The 22200-nt window shown below is 38.2% G+C and overlaps 1 protein-coding gene across 13 annotated transcripts in view; it reads left to right on the forward strand.

The window, feature by feature from the left end:
• Positions 1 to 14902, forward strand: part of LOC137195373 (RNA-binding protein Musashi homolog 2) — a 260294-nt gene extending 245392 nt beyond the window's left edge. For 4 of the 13 annotated variants that reach the window (XM_067607675.1, XM_067607672.1, XM_067607674.1 and 1 more), the window contains 3 exons: positions 214 to 393; positions 4317 to 4471; positions 9022 to 14902. In XM_067607675.1, coding sequence (XP_067463776.1) covers positions 214 to 393; positions 4317 to 4471; positions 9022 to 9066 — 380 coding nt within the window. In that variant the 3' untranslated portion in view covers positions 9067 to 14902. Of the gene's footprint in view, positions 1 to 213; positions 394 to 4316; positions 4472 to 7863; positions 7935 to 9021 lie in introns of all 13 variants that reach the window. The other 9 variants (XM_067607678.1, XM_067607680.1, XM_067607676.1 and 6 more) reach the window with 5 other exon arrangements.
• Positions 14903 to 22200: the final 7298 nt, after the last annotated feature.

The following is a 22200-nucleotide window of genomic DNA, read 5'->3' on the forward strand; positions in this document are numbered from 1 at the left end:
TGGGGGGCCTGGCCACATGGCAGGAGCTGCTGGGGAGGGAGGGCAGGGAGGGCCAATTAAAGCAGACAAAACGCAAGGATGTCAACTAAAAACGGTGTAACACACCAACAAGCTATGCTCAACAAATCTGGACATTGACTTTGACAATGAAAAAGTTTATTTCCACAATGATGGAGTCCCCTCCCCCTCCCCACCCTATACTGTATCTCCCAGGCCTCCCCGATTATGGGTTTTACTCTGCGCCCAGTGACCAGAGGGGGGGGCCCTGCTCCTTTGCTGACTATGGCTCCCTGGGGCCCCAAGCGGCTCAGATGCTGCACAGTGAGCATGCCACCTCCGCCTGCAACTCCCCCCTCCAGCACCTACACAGCCCGGATCAATTTAAGAACCCAGGTTTGTATATGCGCATCTATCTCATCCACGTTTTGGACTTTTCAGTTTGATTCATGACATTATTCCATGCAGATGGTCTAATTTATTATTGTTTCTTTTTTTTTTCTTTTTTTTTTTTACATTTTCTCTTGCTTTTGTCAATGAAGGAAAAAAAATCCCCCCCTTCAAAAGAAAAAAAAAACATACATATATAAACGTCTTGCTGACAAAATAGCATTGCATGTTTTTCCTCCTTTTTCAATTTTTAATGTAGATTTTCTGTTTCTTTGTGAAGTTATGTTCCAGCCCCTGCTTGCACATAAGGGGCCAACACATAGAGAATGTAATCCTTCATTTGCATGTGAGCAAAGTAACTACTGATGATGTCGGAGAATACACTGGCCTCTCTAACAGAGCTCAGGTTTATCTGAATTTTGAATAGCAAAGGAGTGAGTACGTGTCGGAAGTGAGTGTCATTTTTTTTTTTTAGCCGAGAGATTTTAAATGTAAGAATGATTGCTCTTGTTATTAGTGTGTGAAAGTCTGACTAGGAAAGCTTTAGAAATGCTGTACGATGTTGAACACTTAATAGACAACATTTTTGCATAATACAGCCATTACTCTGCGAAACGTCATCTTTTGTGCTTTTTCTGATGTTCTCTTGTCTACCTTATATAATCATAGCTTTCAAAAGCCGGGGATGAGATCCCACCGACAAGTCAAATACACCACACATTGACATTTCATTACCTGCATGCAATGCTTAAAAACCTTTATTATCGAATGCAATTTCTTTGAGAGCATACAGTAGTCTTCAGAATTAACCTTTTTTTTTTAAATACAAAAATATTTCTATGTTTTATTTTTCTTCTGATAATGATCATGATCATGTTTTCACTGACATGACGTACCACCAATATTTATGTTATCAAAGGAAGTTATAAATAAAGGAAGTGCAGTTTAGTGGAATGCCGTCATGCAGTGTGGGAAATGCGTCTTGTTGTTGGTGACACCTACACACAGTGGTTAGCTTCCTTGTCTCTGGAGACTCGTGTGCCCCTGCTGGGCTTGAATCGTGTGCCTTCACTTCTGCGTCTCCAGCTCCACTTCACAGTAATAGTAACAAAACAAATAATAATAAAAATTGAAGAGGCTGTCTTCTTATCCTTTTGCATTAATAAAGTAAGTGTGGGAGCTGCTGATGCCCCTAGCAGGCTGGACAATAGTCCAACCCTCCCCCTAATGACTAAAAGTGTTGGCCCACTGCCCCGGGCAGATGTTGGCATTTCCTAGAGACTGTCTGTGCAAACTTTAGCACAAAAATAGCAAAAAAACACACAGACAGATTGAATAGAGACAACTACACAGATGTGCTGTTTCTTGTAGGCCTGCTGTTTTATATTGTCGTAACACTTGTTCAAGTGTGGCAACACTGCAAACAGCTGACCCTATTCTTTATTTCCTATAGATCTGTTAAGCAGTGTGAAGAGTTTTATTTCAGACACAGGAAGATTACCTACTGCTTGACATCACTGCATATATCCACACCAATGCCATTGTCTTTGTTGATTTAGAGGCCTGATGGTAGCATGTTGATGTATAGTATATTATAGTTGATATAAGAGTAAGAAAGGGACTTGTGTCACTTCCAAGAAAAGATGAAGAGAATTTGAAGTTATTCGGATGTGTTTGCTTAAAGCAGTTAAAAGCACGGATACATGATTTTCAGAAAATACAATTACATTTTGTGTACAGTAGGTGCCTTATGATGGTGATTAGTGGAGGTCATAGATTACCCATATTTCATTAATTACTTCATCACTGTTAACGTTACGGTGAGCAGCCCTGCTCCTCACAAAGTGCTCAGTCCACAGATGAAGATCGTGCTGCACAGATTCTCAGCCTGAAAAGGAGAATAGGACTGTGTCCATATGCAGTTTGATGGCAAATCTTTAGATAAATGCTCCTCCTGCGCACATTGCCTACATCTGTACTTCAGCGCTACATTAAAGAGAAGTGAAACAAATATAACTTAGAAGACACAGGCAGGCAATGTGCTGCGCAGTGTTCTGTATAGAGTAAGACATCACTGTAGATTTTCATTAATTCAGGTCTTTCCATTTTTCTTTCAAAGTACCTAACGCAGAGAAGTGCTAGCATCACATGATTTTCTCTGCTGTCGTTTTTTATCCTTTCAGTCACAGTGTATCTTAGTACTAAAACCTACAGCATAGTTTAAAAAGACTCCAAAACCAAAATAAAAAAATGAATAGTAACACACTAGTCAGTGTTATAGTGGACATTATTCTGAACAACATTCTGACCCACATTACACTCGGGATTGTTTTGCTCCCAAAGCTAAAGAACAAATGCAGCCTCTATATTTAAATGAAAAAAAAAAAAAAGCAGTTTCACATGGAGAGGGGTGCGCCACACTCTAATAAAAATCACCAGTCACAGGAAATGAGGATTGCCATTTCAACTGAAAAAATCCTTAATTATATAATAAGCCAGCCTACTGGGGGGCTGTGCAGGCAAGATAAGAGCCCTAGCTGCTCACTGTTTCAAGTCCTTACAGTTTAACAGCAGTGTCAACTCCACTCGATGTGTATTTAGTTAGATGGCTTCATTTTTCTACAGAGCACTACACACGAATATCTAGAGTATATTTTCAGGTGTTTCTAATCGATCTAACCTGTCTAATATAGCTTTGATAGATGGAGCAGTGATATGTTAAGCAAGGTGACGATGATGTAGTTTATATGCTTCATGTGTATCTACATCAACACATTGGATGTACTGCAACTGCACTGTATTTTCCCTTACATGTATACAGAGATTTCCTCTCAGGCATCACAGGGTTCATGAGCTCATATATACACAAGATCGAGCAGCTCCTGTGGTCGGAAGATTTTTCTTTTTAATGCAGCTGTACAGTTTTTTTTCGCAGTCTGTCTGTGAATAAGGGTGAGACAGAGGGTTATGTGAAGCTGACAGCAGAGGAGATTGCTGTTAAGAGATTCACATTTTTCTTTCTCCCCGGCTGTTTTTTTCCCCCTGTATTGCCAGTGTTATTGGCCTTTAGTAGGCATCTGGATTTTCAAAAGACATTTTATTAGTCTGAGTTGCTCTTACTCACAGGGCAAAGGTGGTAAGTCATGTACAGTATTTCTTTTTTATCCCCCCGAGTTTGGACCTGCAGATGACTTCGGGTCAAGCTTTTATATTTCCCCCTTATGCCTCCTTCTCTCGTCTCATGTAACTCTTTTGCTTAACGCCTGAAGTTACTCCGGCAGACTGAAAAGCTGAAACACAGAGCTGAAAACAGTATTGAGAATATATTTTTTTTTTTAGTAGGTTTTTGCTGGTATCTAGGAATTATAAAGCATAAAGTACCTCAAATGTGAAATCTCACATCCTTGATATGATAATACTGTGTCACTCTTCTTATTCAACAGCCGATGTTGTTTTTACAAGTACTCCTTCACATTCTGCATGGCAACATTTACACTGCAACCTTACTAGTTTATTAGCATGGTGGAAGTATTTCTAGCAGTGTGCTTGTTTTGTGTTGTGCATGATTATACAAAGTGAATGTTACTCCTATGCATAATACACACAGCATGTAGATTATATTTAGAATATCATACTGGATTCACCCTTAATTTGATTTTGTTTTTTTAAAATAAACTAAACCAAAATCCTGCACCATTTTGTCAACAGATTTTAAAAAAGAAATTGAATATGTTGTTTTATAAGCAGCATTTATCTTATACCTGAAATATGAACAATAAGTCCTTTGAGACAAACATGAATCCAGTAATGTGTTCTTCTGATTTAAACGTGTCCATTTGAGTCATAGCGAGTCAGTAAGAGATGAGAATGGTGCTGATGTTTGTTGGGTGTTTCTGAGCTGCTCTGCTCCCTGTTGTGTTTGTATGCAGGCACCAACCCCTCAAGGCCCGGAGGTTTCCCCGGTGCTAACAGTCCAGGGCCTGTGGCTGACCTGTACGGACCTAGCAGCCAGGATTCAGCTGTGGGCAACTACATCAGTGCTGCTAGCCCTCAGCCTGGCTCTGGGTTTGGCCCCAGCATCACAGTGAGTACTCAAATGCAGACTTTCCATCGTTTCCGACCGCACCTTGACCTAAACTGCCTTGTCTGTGTCAGAAAACCACCACTAAAATATGACACTAAGCCAATGCACGCTGATGTGATTGTCAAGCTCTGTAAAACAATTCAACGTTACATTTTTTATTATAAACAGTAGAATTAACTAATCATAGGACGTTATACTCTGAGTTTATCATTTTTCAGCACCTGCCTCTTAGTAATTGCAAGCACGAAGTAACATTCAGTGCAGTCCAAGAGTTTAGATAGTTTCTTTGCAGAAATGTCTCTACTTTCATTGAGGTCAGAGGTCCCATAAGCATTTTGGTGCATCAGGGTGAACCCCATCTTAGCTCTGAAAGTTATCTGTGTCAAATGCAAATGTTTATTCCCCTTAGCTGTTGCACAAATCACCTCACTTCGGACCCTGTGTCACCTTCACAGAACAAATTCCCTTTATTTTTAGAAACCCATCTGTCCCAGAGCTTGGGTTTGCTCCGTCACTAGGACACTGCTTCCAAGCAGGTTTTGTCTCCGTCAGTGTCCTTGTACAGGTGTAGCTGCTCAGCCAGGTGCTGTTGCACATTTCCTTTCACTGATCAGTTAGCTGCCGGCTGCCACGTCAACTCATAGACTAGCAGGTCTTGTAGAGGTGACAATAACAAAGAGTCTGACTATGTCTCCAGGCTTTTGTGGATGAACTCAGATGTCGGTTTTGCTGTGTGTGTCAGTTTAGTTTATGTGCAGCTACCTGTTAATAATCCTGCCTCTTGCTCCCACTGTAATCACAAAGAAGCCACTAGAAAAACGCTTGGAAGGTCTTGACCCCTGTGTTCTTGACAAAGAGGACGTCGCCTGGCCATACAGTGGCGCTTAAGAAAAATTGTAAACCCAAATCTAAAATAAGGAGAGATTATCTTAAAGTGATTCAGAGGAAGTTGAAATAATTGAACATGGATCCTCTTTCCCAGAATGCTTTTCCAACATTATAGCAGGTGAAGCCAATTTCAGGTGACCTTTGTGGATAAGAAATTTTAAATTCGGCACCAAGCTTATTGAGGCCAAGTAGGCCAAAGATTCTCATTTTCAAGACCTTGAATGAAGGGACGGAGCTCAAGCTCTCCAACAGAAGACTCAATCAGCTCTTTGTTTACTTTATTCTACCTCGGACCTCTCTGAATAATGAATCTAAAATTTTACCATTTGAGTTTTACGGCCCCCGACGAGATGCAGCAGGGCTAAGCTCGTAGACTCACTGCTCGGCTTGGTGGGGCATGTTTGTACTGTTTTACATGACTGAACTGACTGACACAGTATAGGTTATGAAAACAACACCTGCTTTCTGAAAGAAGCTAATTAATGCATGGCTTTACTGAGGTGGGATAACAACAAGCCTATTAGCACTGAAAGCAAGCACTGCAAGACTACAGGGTGAAGACACCCTCTCCAAACTTTATAGTCATTAACTTGAACTTCCTACGACAGAAACCAGAAAGTACAAGAAAGATTGATTTGAGGTTTTTTTGGTGGTATTTTTTTAGCTGTGTGAGAAATTATTTGGTAGTTATGTTTTGTATATTTTAAATTGATTCATCATTTCGTGTGGTCCTGCTATTTTATGATTGTGCCTTTAGGTATGCAACTGTGTCAAACATTAGGTTTTTTAATCATTGCAAACATTGCAGTTGAGGCATTTTGTGCATCTCTTTTCTGAGAGATAGCACATTTTAAAAGAGTTTAGCAAAGCTGAAGTGAATGTGAGACTTATAAAGTAGTAGTTATGCATTGTCGGTGTGGGATAGTGTCAACTGGAGCAAATGTGCAAATAGCTCATTTTAATTGAAGCAAGTATGTGTAATTGATTTATGATATCCAAACAAAAACAGAGCTTAACAGAAAAATACATTTTATTGGCTTTTTGCTTTCTAAGCAAAGCCTCTCTTATTAATTGTTTTAGGTCCACTGGCTATCCGCCATAATCTGCTGGTCTCCGTGTAGGAAGCAAAATATTTGTTATGAAGGACCAGGCTGGCTCATTTTCAAAGCAGATTTACCAGCAGATAGTTTACAGATGGAAATGAGGCGATTTGTTTCCATTATTTTCCATTTGTAGCAACAGTTTGTTACCATCATGTGGTTTAGTGCTGCGTTAGAGAATGTGTCAACGTCTTTCAACGCAACAAATTCTGAATTCAAATGTTTTGGTTTTCATCATATTTACCTTAAAACACTTTAGAAGGGTTCATTTATGAAACTGTGTTTTTTTTCTTAATGTTAAGAATTAATTTTTACTAAATATAACTCAGGTTTTGTGATTTCCTGACAGAAAGTCAGATTGTGCCTGTGATACAACCGTACGTGCTAAATCACTTCAGAATTACCCAGTGAATCAAACAGCGTGTAATAAAGCAGAGAGGTGATGCGGCAGGTCTCTAACTCTGCTCTCAGTGAGATGATCTCTCTATTCAGAACATTAAAATAGGAAATGATTCAGAACTAAAATGTGCTTTATAATTCATTTTTCTACCGGAGCTGCTGTTCAACTAAATACATGTAAGATCATCACATGTCACAACCTCACGGGTGACTTCAGATTCAGCGCTTTGTCCCTCGGTCTTACGCTCCAGTGATTTTATTAATCCCTTTAGCCAATATCAAAACAGCCACTGTGAAGAAGCAGTAATGAACTTAACTGTTTTTATATGCAAGACAATTAGAGTGCAATTAGTTGATTGAGGTGATAAAAGACAGATAATCGCTGTTGAAAGTGCTTTTCTTTTCACTGTTGTGTTTGAATCTGAGGATTTCTACAGACCTGTCAGCAGCGGCGCTCACAGTATCCTGATAACTGAGCACCATAATGAAAACCATTCAATACTCAAAACCACACTGATCTTACTGAGGGGTGTTTATGCTCTTTATTCTCAGTGTGCTTTCAGATTATATCACTTGTGTACGTTAGCATGAATGGGGATCGTCTGTGTATGTTATTTCCTTCACATATTTTTATTTCGACTGTTATCTGCTGAGGATTATTGTAATCTGAGTACTGTGTTAGTATAGAAAATACAATGATTTGAAGTTACTGTATCTTGAATGATTAAAAAACATACTTTACACAGTATATCTAACTATTTTAACATTTTTAACCGTTAGAAGAGTTTTACTTCCTGTAGTAATGTAGAGTTCTTCTGTTCCTCTATTACAAGAATATGGAACAAATCTGTGTTAATATATGTGACAATAGTCTGCCGCTCTGCTACTGAACGTGATCAAAACTGAATCAAGTACACATTCATGCTAGCTGAAAAAGTTGACATGATACTCACTTTTCTTTCCTTGAAATGCATACTGACAAAAGCACTAACTGTACACTTTTAGGGCCCGTTGATTGCGACAGCTTTTACAAATGGATACCATTGAGCAGGTGGCCGGTTGCCATCTCATCAGAGGTATTGCATTTTATTTACTGTGCCTTTCTATCACTCTCTCTCTAATATATGTTCATGGCATTATTGGTTGTTTATTCACCTCCTCAGAGTGACAGAGCTGGTAGTAAAGTGCGGCAGGAAAGTTTATCTCTGCGCAAATCAAGAGCTGTGAGAGAGGTGGTCTGTTTGATGTGTGAACAATAAAGATAGTAGAGAAGATTTTTTAATATCAAGAAATGTAGTCATGGTCAATTCCTTCGTGTGACTTAAGAAATATTAATACTTAAGTCACGCAGTCACACATACTACCAGTTCTGTCAGTTTTTCTTGCTTCTTTTCTTATTAACGTTTTAAAATGATGTCATCCTGAAATAGTCCTCCACATATTTTACTAGTGCCAACCTTATGTCAACCATACAGTATGTCACACACCAGTTTTTGATGTTTTTGATGTCATTACATGACCTGAGCTCTGCTTTTCTAAGGGCAGAGCTGCCGTCCCACCCTTTCACTTCCATGACTTCAACAAGTCTAAAATCCCAAACTTCTTACTAGCTTTGAATCATGAAGTATTTCTCAAACAGTAAATGTCACCGCATTACATCTTTATTGCTAACACTGTGCCCCTTTGAAAACGCCTAGAAGAGCTTTTAGTGTTGTACTTTGTAGATACGATGTGTGACGCGTGTTGAATTTATTCATTTGTGCACACATGTGTTTAAATTCTAATTGGTTTTCCAGCTAATTTAGAGCTAAGCGATCTGAGCATTATAAAAAAAAAAGATGTTATCACATCTGCAATCTGACTCCACATGTACGAGCATGATTGCTAACCAAGTTGTTAAATAGAGTGTCCTTTACTGTAATCATGTGTACTTGTCATGTCATGCCTGCAGCCACAGTAAGTTTGGACCTGCTGTAATTAATGAATATTTCTTTCAAATCTGTGTTATGTGGGCTAATTCCAAAATATTTTATTTGGAATTTCTGTTAATAACCACATATTTCTGTCATTAAATTTTACAATTATTCTTAGAGTACATTATGGATATGAATTGAACTGATTCTAATGCTCTCATCATCCTTTTTTTTTTTCTTTATCACCCAGCAGAGTATATCTGGTGGCCCAGGAAAGACAGGACGAAGTTTCTAATTGGCTTTGTGTGCAGGTGATGCTATCCAACTTCAAGCACTACAGCGTCACCCAGGCAAAAAGGACGAAAAGTCGGAACCATATGAAGAAGAAAAGAAAACGTTAGTCATCTCAGAAAAATAACAACTGCTGTACTATATCCCAAACCTCCTATAACTTTACAACCTGGTTTGGTATGATGTTTCACGTCGATTTCATCCACCTATTTCCTTCCTCTGTTAGCTTTTTGTTTTGATTAGTTTTTAGGAAGTCATTTTAGTTCAACCTTGATTTTGTGTCGTTTTATTTTATCTTATAGTATATTTGTGTAAATGGATTTTGTTTGAACTTACAGTACGGGGGTCATAGCCAAGAATATCTGCAAGTCATGTCTTCATCTTTGTATCGGTTAGTGTAAAAGGAAAAACGATTGGATGTTGCATTCAGTCTTTCCACAAAAAAAAAAGGAAAGTCAGTGTGGAAAGACTCGCAGAAAAAAAATAATCAAGTTTAAGGAAAATTTTAAGAGGGTATCTAAGTAATAAATCTTAGTAGCTGTTTTATTTCTTGTGATGTCTCATTGTTAACCATAATTACCTATTTTTGGGCAATACAAAGAGGACTCCAATATTTTTATGGTCCTTTTTTATAAGTGTTGTTTTTGTTGTTTAGAAATATATATATATGCTATAACAAATTTCATATAACTACATTGTGAATTCAAACTTGAGAAAAAGAAATGTAGCTGTACATATTATTCCAGTCACTGCATATAACCAACTCAGTGAGAGAATAGCATATTTTTGTGATGGTGTGTCAAAGAACATGTTATAGCGTGTGAATAGAAGAAAAAGCTGTAAACACTTATTATTCTACTTTTCTGCTGGAAGACGGTAACGACCCCGGAGACAAACACAGAACACACTTGCTCTGTAAATACCGAAGCTGAATAATTTTACAAGTGTCATACCAGCAAATTTACAACCAGTGAGTTAAGTCAACACAGTTTTAACAAATAATAATAATAATAATACAAAAAAAAAAGATCCTGATTGGTATCTTTTGTCTAACTGTTAAGATATCAGTATCATTTCAAAGAGAGGTAAAAAAAAAAAAAAAAAAAGATGATTTAATCCAAAGCACACTGTACTTAGATGTGAAGATTAGAACTTGAACCAGGCATTTTACAGTGCTCTGTGCATCCTGACACTTTTATACTCCTGAGAGGATCTTGTTAGTCGTATGTTACTGTTGGTTACATCCTGCTTGTTCCTGATTCATTTTTGGAACACAATATCTGGGCTCTGTGCGAGAGCCTTTTATGTAACGCTTGTTCTCTGAATCAGTTCTTTTTTGAATGAATTAGGAAAGTAAACATTTTGATACCATACCTCAGCCTTGTGAGTTCTATCGTTGGAAATCATTGGCAGGTTTAATTTATTCTAAGTGGCAAAATAAATGAAAACACTGAAAGGTAATAAAGCGAGTAATCATTGCACTGTGAGTAGTAAAGTACAGGCCATTTCCTATTTGCACATGTATATGTTGGCTTTTTAAAAACGGCCCTGTGCTTTGGGATAGTATGAAGGATTTTTTGGGGTTAATGTATTCTAAACTAGACAAACGCTTCAAAGTTCTGAGGTGAGTTAACAGCTTGGGAAATAGTAACTGACATGTCGCAGTGTACTGAGGCAACGCCTTTGGATTTCTTTATATATTAGACCCATGACTCATCTAAAGGTATTTATACAGGGTCAAAAGATGACACTGAATTATTCACTATCTGTCGCTGCACCAGGTTTTACACAGTATGTGTGGTTAATGATTTCACTCATGACAAACGTTTAATAATAATAATAATATTAATAATAATCTGCTCCAGAGTGCGGTCCGGTTTTTAAAGTCACTGATGGAATGAATGGTGTGTCTTCTGAAATACTTTACCTGCTGCAGATGTATTTGTTGTTTTTCATTTTACCCAGTTCTTGTCTCATTACTTTTAATTTCAAAACAACCAGGTAAAGAAATATGCTGGATACTTTTAAAAGTAAATGATATGGAGGTGTGATCAAGTAATAATTTAAAGAGTAAAGAGAAAAAAAAATACCCTTGTAATGTTCAAATGTAAAAGAAAATAAGAAATACAAAACTATAAAAAAAAAAAAAAAGAAAGATGCTTCTTTGCTGATTTCAAGTTTAATCAGAGTTTTATTGATACTTTGTGGTTTATATATTAATAATTGTAATATACTATTAAAATGTACTGTGCATCCATTGCTTTCTCTCTTTCCATTCCCCATCCTCAGAAACCCTACTATCTTTTGTTGATCATTCATGTATTTCATTAGTGTGTAAAGAAATCACAGTTAACTTGTAAACAGAGTGCTGTCTTTGATACCAGTGTAGTGCTCTTTGTTGTTCTCCCTCGCTCTACCTCTCCTTTCTCTCATATTTACCCCTCTCCCTCTCGCGCTCTTTTTCTATCTCCTGTAATTACAAGTAGATGTTATATAGGACTCATTAATATAATACTTGTAGTGAATAGTGGATTTAGGACCAGTCAAGATAGACCTTTCTCTAAATGATCATGTTATTCAGATATATTTGCAGACAATTATTTTGTTTAGAGGTTCATTGTAATTTATTCCCTGTATGTTTTATGTTGGTTTTACCACTCTCACATGGTTTCAGCTAACCAAAGCTCTCATGGATGAACAACAGAGAAACCGTTGCTGTAAGATGGAATTGTACACAAGGCATTATTTGGATCCCCACCCTTGAATGTTTTAAAAGGGGTGTGCCATACTACCTTAAATGCTAATGCTAGATATGCAAAACTTTTATTTTTGATTGTTTTGGGTTTTTTTTAAAGAGGGACACAAGCTATAATCATGAATACGATTTTATGTAAAAAAAAGAAAAAAAAAGAAAACTTTAATATTTTTTTAAGTGACATACCAATGATGACCACTATAGTCATGATATCAGTCATAGTGCTGTTTTATCTGTTATATCTTTTAATGTTTGTACACCTTGGAAATATCCCAGATGCCTCTGGCATAGTTATTTTTAGATAATACTGATTTTAATCTTATTCAGACTTTTGTTTCTCTCAAAACTTTCATTAATATTTTTAAATCTTAAACCCTGGGCACTAGTTTTTGTTTTAAATCGTTATAAATGGTGTTCACACATTAGTCATTATAGAAGCATTACTGTAAGAGTAAAAAAGACTCCACGAAACAGAAAACCTCTGACTTTAAAAGGAATATTAGCAGGTGTTACAGGTTGGGCTGCATTTGGAGGCTGATTAATAGATTCATGTCCTGATGTGAGTGCTGAGCTAAATCAGAGACAAACTACACATATTACAACTTCAGATTTAAATGACTGAAGTGCAGTTTCCTCAAAAGGTCCCACAGGACATCCAGAGTTTATACAGGAGCAGCTGTGTGCCTGTTTGAAACTAAAACAAATCTGTTGTAAAGCCAATTCAACTTCCCAGCTCAAGCTGTGTGCACACTCCAACAGCAGATTGAGCTGTTTTTTTTTAAATGATTTCAATTAAAGATAATTCACATTTTATATCAGTTATTTAGTTTATTTTGCCTTGTGGGGTCTTAAAATTGAATAATGTCACATTAATAAACAACATTAGTGTCTATTCATTCTCCTCATCCAGTATAGACTGTCAAATGAGATACTGTATGTACAGTAATGGCAGCTTTGTTAGTGACGCTAATCGACAAATTATTCCAATGAATCAATTAGGTTATTTAAAACTAGGCAAATAGACAAATCATCCCAAAAGTAGCTAATTCCCACATGTTTAGCAAGTCAAATAATATTCAACTTTATTGTAAAGTGATCACATTGGAAAAGAAAAAATACAGTATTTTCCCCAAAGTGTATTTTAAAAATCTAAGGAAAGCTAAACAAGAATTAATTTAAAAACATGTCCCAGGTATTAATGCTTCTGTTCAAAAAATGTCGCCTCATTTGCACATTTTAGTGTTAAAAATATCTCAATAGTAGAAAAACAATAAATATAACAAGAATCAAAGCATTTAAGTGTATCAACTTAGTTAAGTTTTATTCCGACAGGATAAAAGAAAGTGTTCCTCCTCTTCATTTGCAGCGTTTTCCTTTGAATTTATTAATCTGAATATTTTATTAAATAATAAATGCCACCTAGGAACCGATACAAGAAGCTCATTAGGAGCTGTAGTTGGTTCCAGTTGTGTTGCCATTTCATCTAAAAAAACAAATAACAGTGCAACAAGTAGAAAATATAGTTTTGTTTTGTTTTTCACTGTTGCAGCGTCTGATGGCTCTCAGACTATTATTAACTGTCTCCACTGGAAAAAAATAAGACTTGAAATGGCTCATTTTCCCTTAAATAATACAAAAATGGACTCCCCTATTGTTTTGTGATCCTGTAGCTTGGACTTTAAGGTAGCATGGCTCTGTTGCTGTAATTTCATTTTATCTCAAACTGACAGCAGTTTACAGCTGATGAATGTTACACATCTTAGTAGACTAGCTTATCCATTCGGGGAGAGGGGAGGGGACTTGGTTTAAGAAAAATAATCAAAAAAGAAAAAAAGTCAACCTGGAAGGTGTTGACATTTGTAGTGTACTACCGTATCCATTTAAACTTGAATCTTGAGGCAAGTGCTAGGCAATGGCCAAACAATTTATCCCATCCGCTCTGGGAAATCCCACCCTGAAACCACACACACATACACACACACACATACACACATACACACACACACATATTTCTGTCATCTTGGATTTGAATCTGTTTTATGAATATGAACAACTGTTTCAGGCTCTGCTCCATTTCCAGTGAATTAGACTGACTTTGAAGGCTCATTGAATGTTCTTGAGCATTTATACCCAAAAGAGGCTTATTCATAGTGGTGCTAATGGTTTTTAAACCAGACAATGTGCCCTTATCTCTGAGAGATACTGGATACAGTCACAGTGACCACAAAGTTAGTCTCCCAGTCCACAAAGTGACTCTCACCATTTATAGTGTCCACTCTCTTGTTTCAGGATATAACAAAGATTTGTTCATGCTCACAAATTTAGACTGAACTCATCTAAGGTGACAGAAATACTGTGTTTTTTTAGGGTGAATTTCCCCTTCAGTCCAAACCATCGCCATCTCACCCATGCTCATTGCTAAATATATACACACAATTGCAATATATATATGTGTATAGATGAATATATATTTGCAATTTTCACTCAGCCCTCATTTAAACTTGTCTGAACAATATTAGACTGGAGACCTCAGCTGTATACAGATATATTCCTCAAACAGCTAAACCCAGGTACATATAGTCGAAGTGTCATTATTAGCTTATGTTCACCAACAACACGAGAGTTTGGAGCAGACTGCATGGCCTAGAGGGGAGCTTGGAAGCTCTTCAGACTGCATGGATGGCAGTGTGAGGCTCTGCTGTGCTTCCGTGTTTCTGCAGGCTGAGCACAGAGCTCTCTTCACTGCTGTCTGCCCATTCCTAACACTTGCCCCTTTTTTTTATGTTAACCGACTTTTTATGGCGAGAGACAGACAGACTTGACTGACATCTGAAAGCATCTTTCAGGTTATCATATGGCTTGCTTAAGCCCTGTTGTAAAATATACTAAAAAGAAAAAATAATAATAATAATACTGGATGGGGGTCTCTCACATATCAAATGTGGAAAGTCTAATTTTATATTTGTATTTTCAAATAATAATATTGACAAAAAAATGTCTGTGAAAGGTTTCCATCCTCTACTGTGGTCCAGAAATTGATGTGTCTGTCTGGAAAATAAATAAAATAAACTGAATTGTTATATTACTTGTTTTCACTGTTTCGTTGTATTTTTATTTTTTGTAATATATTTGCTAAAGATGGAAAGATTTCATCTGATTGTGTCACTGTTGTCTGAGTAAACCTGATAATATTTATCTCAACATTTCAGTATCACGTGTAATAACGTAGTGAACCATCACATCAAGAGGCATTCACTTTCCATACTGTTTAGCATCTGCTGACATCCCATAACCGGACACTCGGCTGCACAGAGGGGCAGGACCGTTTATTTATTTATTTATTCTTTTACAAACAACGAGGTTTTTTTCATTCCACATTTTCACTCGACCACACACTCAGCATTGTCGACACACCGGGATCCTTCGAGGTCACTCATAAGTCAGCAGGATTAATAGATTCAGAGCACTATACTAAGATGCATTTGGGGAACAAACAAGGCCTGGCATGTAATTCTGCTGCCCCTCAGTGGTCTCTCCCAGCGTTTGAGATGCAGCGCTTTCAGGAAAGGTACGGCATCTACCAGTGGTTTATTTTCCATCAGCGGTATCACATTGAGAGCATTAATATTAGCTGAGGCTTACTGTGTAAACGGCTGAGGATGTGATGAGTAGATGAGTAAACAGGCTGCTGCATGACAGGCCTTCTAGAGCCCAACAGTGGTGTACACACACACACACACACACACACAAACACAAACACACAAAGTAATAAGATTTACCTTTGATGTGTTTGTCACAATGGGATTAGTTATGCTTTTTCTTGAAATGGAGAATTTCATTTCAGATGCCAGAAACCAAAATCTGATTTTGAGTCATTTTCTGAGGCGAATGAGCTGCTGAAAAAATCATTTCTGCTGCCTCACCTAAACAATGACTTTTTCCTCAAATGTGACTCCGTATCAGGCATAATAATAATTATCAAATGAATGTTCTCCTGAGAATTAATATGTTTAGTGTGATAGATCATGATTGTTAAAGATAATGTTACTTTTGCATTGAAATTCAAGGATCAGGGTTTTTAATGTGGGCGCTTATCAGGTGAGACCAACAGTCCGACAGCTTCATCACTCATTCAGACAAGGTGATCTATAATTCTGCCTGAGATCAATACTGTTCCCAGCTCTGTTTTTCAGAGCCGCCGCACTAGAAGTTTAGATCACACTGCAGTCATTTTAGCATTTTGTGTTTGTGTAATGAATTCTATTTTATAATGATGATTTGATTGACAGTCTGGATTTCAGGAATTCTGAGGCTGCTTTTGAGTTTGTTCTCTGACAGAAGAGTGTGGAACGCGGTTATAAAGGTATGTGCATTCACATGTCAAACACACACACCCCATGATGTAAACAGAGTAAGTATAGCACATGTCTTCATACACATATACTGTCCATCAAATGCTTTTGGAGGCCAGGTACTTTCTGTCTTTTTTTTTTTCTTTTTTTTTTTTGTTGCTGTTAAATCACTGTTTTAAATTCACTGTACATTAACTCTAAAATTAGAAAATATAAATGTTTTGGTGTGATCCCAAGCAATACAGATGTCAAATTATTGTAAGCACACTTTGGAAAATGTAAATATATAAAAAATAATGTTTAACTGGGTTTTAAAATGTATGTGACTTCATTAGAAATAACCTAGAGCAGATTTGACTGGAGTTTTTGCAGATCCTGGTCTCTGTAATTAGCAGACAAATTCATCAAACAGTCAATACTCGGCCCTGTCTGTGTTTTTAACTTACAGACCTAACTGGTTGACCTTTCCAATCCACCTGCCTTTAATTAAGTGCTAATTAAAAGTGCCATTATGATCAGAGAGCTCGACACTCACAAGCCCTTAAAAACAAGGATTCAGGTCAGTGGTGGAAATTAGTACATTGTGTTACAGCTGCTTAATTATAGTGATAGATAAAGGCCATAAACACTTGCAAAACTTTTACCTCTGTTGCTTGAGATTTAACCAAAAACACTCAAATCCAGCTTGGTGAAAAACTTGTGACTGGCAGCGTACATACAGCGATACACATACACATAAACTTTGCCAAACATGTGTGTGCACAGAGCAGCGTGTCACCAGCTCATCTGATGGCCTCACCACATACCTGCGGCTCTGTGTAAATTTCCCATGGGCCAGTGCTAACAGGCTGAATGTGACAGCTCCTGGCAAACACAAACAACAAGCCACAATGTGCAGAAATGCCACAGCGAGGATGCATCATGGCAACGACGCCGCGGCCGCTGTGGAGGTGTAATGAAGAAGTTCAAGAGGCGGTCTGCTGCCACCTCCGTGTGTGTCAGTGTGAACAGCAGAGGAGAGCTGAAGAATACCTGGCTGACATGCATATTCATGGTGTGATGTGGTGATGCTACGGGAGACTCACAACCCCCCGATCCTCAGTCTGCGAGGACACCTCAGGGCCCCTCAGCATTTATTAACGGTAATTAAGAGCTAGTCTGAGATGCTGGCGTGTTTAATTGCCAATTACAGGTAGGTTAGATATAGATGAAAATGACAGCTATTTATATAGTACATCAGCCTAAATAATCAAGCTGTGTTTATACCTTGAAAATGGGAATGGAATGAAAGGTTGGGAAGCATCCAGGATCCTCACACAAGCCTGGCATTGTCGGAATTCTAGTGCAATAATGAGCAATGTTCAATGGATATGCACTTAATTTTATGTGCATCACTAAATTATCTCCCTGCACAGCCATGTAATGGTTGCTCCTCTTTTGAAGCGGAAAATTTTTTTGACAGAGCTGTGTAATAGAGTCAATAGTTGATGGGAAGACTGCTGCGGATGGGGAGATGAGGCACTCAGGTGGCTGTTTCCTCCCAGACTCTAGGCCTAATGTAGCCTTTGGCATGGAAATTGACGTGACATTGATGGGCACTCTCCCGCCGGCAGAGAGTCATGCGCCTGCACTGCCTTCCAATTCACTAATAACTGCTGATTAAAAACTAGTTAAGAGTCCATGAAAACTCAAATGTGCATTAACCAAATGACCTTCTGGGAATGGCAAATAGTCTGGAGCCAAGAACGCCGACTGCTTCATATGTGAGACTGGTCCCTGGATTGTTTCTGAGAAGGTGGAGATAAACAAACAGGAGTGTATGTGCTGGATTGAGTTTCTCTCACAAATTACTTTTATTGTGTCTTAATCATCATTTTTTAAAGACTCCTCATGAGCTCATATAACCTATTATCTAAGAGGCGTCTGGCAATCTTTGAGATAATCTTAAACGTGGCTGGAGTGACTTTAAAATTAAATCTTAACATAATCTGATAGATAACTCCAATTGAGTATTATAATCTAATGCTTTAAATTACTGCACATTTGGATTACATATAAAATCTTGAGGCGATTAAATTAAACTAGTCTTACATGTAGATTGCAGAAAAATTAATTAGCTGTAAATAATAATGTTAATAAACGAGGATTTATATGACCATTATGTACATATTTATGAATTATTTAATCAAATATATTTGTAATGTAATTATTTTTCCTTTCAAAACTCCAAGAGCTTCGATTACTCTAATCTCATTACTTTGATATGTTTCATTAATCCCTTAATGTAAATTATGTTGAATATGATTTAATATGAGGTCTAAACATTAGCAAAATGTCATTCCACCTGGTGAAGGTATCGGCAAAGTCATTGCTTTTTCTACTTATTTAGAAAAATAACAAATACTACAAATAAATTATAAACAAGTTTAATGTAAAATGCAAAAATAAACTATAAAAACCCAAAGGAACTTTGCACATTCATCTCCTGCATTTTATGTTTCATGGTTGAATGAATGCAGACAGGTGACTCAGCCGCTTATAGAAAAGAAACATACACTTTCTTTTAAAATCAAAGCAATTACAGTCTCACTGATTAGACTTCTGAGCTGTGTGTACCCAACAGCATGAAAAGCAGAGGAGGCCATGAGCTAACTGACTCAGAAAATCCACATATTGTGTCTCTCTTCTCTCATATTATCTGCCAGATGAGGCATTACATGCTTACAAAGGCCATCAGTTTTGGCCCAGATCACAGAGGATGCAGCTGTCTGTTCATTGTTCATCATCATTGTCTTCATGGATCTGATGCTCCAGAATCAATAGCTGCCTTAGAGCAAACTAGTGAGCAGCAGACTGTAGAGGCAGGTAAGAGTGTCAATTATTACTGGAGGACAGAGCAAAAACACAACCTAAATGCCAAGTGGGGAGAGAGTATTACTGTTGATAGGATCATTACCAATGACTTAATGATTACTTATCCAGGTGCTGCAAATTTCTAGATTTAAAGCTAATTTTCTAGCCTGTAGTTTAAAAAAAAAAAAAAACCTACCTAGAGAAATTTCAGGGGGTTGGGGGGAAGGGGTGTGCGTGTGCATGTGTGTGTGTGTGTGTGTGTGTGTGTGTTTGGGGGAGATCCTAGTGGCTGGGGGGTAGAGACTCTTCCTGAGCCTCTGAGTGCATCCGATACCTTATTCCCAACCGCAGCAGGGAGAAAAGGCTGTTATCTGGGTGGTTGGGATCCTTAATGATTCTCCTAGCCTTATTCTTGCAGCTCCTAGTGTAAATATCCTTTAGGCAGGGTAGAGCACCGCCTATTGTATGTTCAGCTGCACAAACCACTCTTTGCAGAGCCTTGCAGCCCTGTTCAGTGCTGTTTCCATACCAAGCAGTGATGTTCCCCGTCAATACACTGTTGTTAGTGCAGTGGTAGGAATTCCTCAGTATTTGAGGGGATACACGGAATTCCCTCAAGCATATGAGCTGAGACAGTCTCTGTCTTGCCTTTCTCACCACTATGTCAGCATGCAGCGCCCAGGTCAGACCTTCGGTGATGTGGACACCAAGGTTTTTAAAGCTGTCCACTCTCTCCACCAAAGACTCGTTGATATTAAAGGGGGCGTACTTCCTTCCCTGCTTCTTCCCAAAGTCCACTATCGGCTCCATAGTCTTGCTGACATTCAGGAGTAGGTTGTTGTCCTGACACCAGTGGGTCATGTCGTCTACTTCCTACAGGTAGACCTTTTCATTGTTATCTGTGATGAGGCACACCACAGCTGTATCATCAGCAAACTTGATAATGATGTTAGAGTGGAAAGTGGTTACACAGTTGTGTGTGTACAAGGAGTATAGCAGGGGGCCCAAAACGCAGCCCTGGGGTGCTCCAGTGTTAAGGATGAGGGTAGAATAGCTGTGTCCACCTACCCTCACCACCTGGGGTCTGACCATCAGGAAGTCAAGGATCCACATGCATAGTGAGGTGTTAAATCCCAGGTCCTTGAGCTCTGTGTCAAGCCTGAGGGAGCTATGGTGTTAAACGCTGAACTTTAGTCAATGAACAGTAATCTCACACAGCTCCCTTTCTTGTCCAGGTGAGATAGGGTGGTGTGGAGGATGTGTGCTATGGTGTCTTCCATTGATCAGTTGGGATGGTAGGCAAACTGTGGTGGGTCCAATGTGCTGGGTAGTCAGGAGCAGATGTAATCCTTGACCAGCTGTTCAAAGCACTTCATCACTACAGAGGTGAGTGCCATTGGGCGGTAGTCATTCAGGCAGGCTGGTCTTTTTTTCTTGGGTACAGGAATGATGGTGGACTTCTTGAACCACATGGGAATGACAGACTGAGCCAGGGACAGGTTGAATATCATTGTTGGTCAATACATGGTTTGAGAACTCGCCCACTGATACCGTATGGTCCTACTGCTTTCTTGGTGTTCACATGCTTGAAAGCCCTCCTGACGTCATGCTTAGAAAGGGTGATCGGTGTGAAAGGTGCACCCACCCATCAATTAATCTCTGCTTCAGCTGTTTCTGCTTGCTGACTGCCGAAAGCCTCAAAGCAAGCATAAAAGTTGTTTAGCTCACTTGCTAGAGACGCATCAGCACTTGACAAGGAGGAGGGAGCAGGCTTGTAATCTGTCACAGTTCTTAGACCTTGCCACATGCTTGTGGGGTTGCCCTCCTGGAATTGTAGTTCCATTTTCCTTCCCGTAGCCCCTTTTTGCCCCCTTTACTGCTCTTCTTACATTGTATGCTGTTTTATAATTGTCCATGTTTCTGGACTGCAGCCCTAAATTGTAGGCTGCAGTGTGTGTGTTTATGGCATCCCGGATGGTTTTGGTAATCCATGGTTTCTGGTTCTGGAATAAAAAAATAAAGGCTTGAAGTTAATTCATGTTAATTGGTTGTATTAAACTAAAAAACACAAACCAAAAAAGCCATACAGACTACAGAATTATTTGTTGAGTTTAACAGCCTTCATGCTGTATTTGTAGGATTTATGGTAAATTTAAAAACGCAGACAGAGAAATGGCCTAAAAGGGGCCCAACACATCTAATATCAGCAGGCAGTGTCAACAAAGAGCCACATCACAATGCAGTGTAATCCAGTTGTGATGTGGTATCATTAAAAAGTGTCTACAAAGTATTGCTGTTATGATACAACAATTACCATGCTTTTTCAACGCTGTGAAAAGCTCAAAAAATCAGTTTAGCTGCCTCTTAAGACATTAATGAGAGCTGTGACTTATCATGCATGAATAGAACAAAAGCATTTTCATTGGTTAACACTGTCGTGCAAAGGTTTTTATCAGATAAAAGGTGGTCTGTGTGAAATCTCACAATATCTGCTTGTGAGAAAAATGCTGGAAAGAAGCAGAGAGAGATTTCTGAGGCAAGGTCAAGCTCAAGGTCATTTCTCTTTCTTACCAGTAGAAATTTGTTAAGCATTACAGCAATAAAATAATACACATGACATCAAATACATAATGACATAAAATAAAAATAAATATCAGCAACCACATAAACTGCAGTTTAGAAGTACTTAAATGATCCATAATAGTAAATTACATTGCACTATCCCAAAATAATAATAATATTTCAAAGATAATTACAGCTTGATGGCAGAATGAAGGAAAAGTAATATAGTTGATGTTTTTTTTCTATTTTGTGGTTGGAAAGAACAGTAGGCAACTCCAAGCCACAGCAGCATGCTTTTGCTTTTTTATGTTTTTTTATCTTGTGTGTGCGTGTGTGTGTGTGTGTGTGTGTGTGTGTGTTTGCGTGCGTGTGTGTGTTTAGACAACACATACTCTTATCAATCTCTGCACAATAACAGAAAACAATTTGCTAATGTTTTGAAAATAGCTTTCCCTTCCCCTGCTGCAGCATTGAGAGATGTATGCACAATTTCATAAACACAATCAGTGCGCTGAATGGCGGCACTGATATTCAGGAAAAAAAAAATCTCATTATTGTTCCTGAGCTATGGAAAAGCAGTCAATGGCCCATATCACACAAAATGCCCCCCTTCCTC

This window comes from Thunnus thynnus, chromosome 13, assembly GCF_963924715.1.
Source record: "Thunnus thynnus chromosome 13, fThuThy2.1, whole genome shotgun sequence".
Taxonomy (NCBI): Eukaryota; Metazoa; Chordata; class Actinopteri; order Scombriformes; family Scombridae; genus Thunnus; species Thunnus thynnus.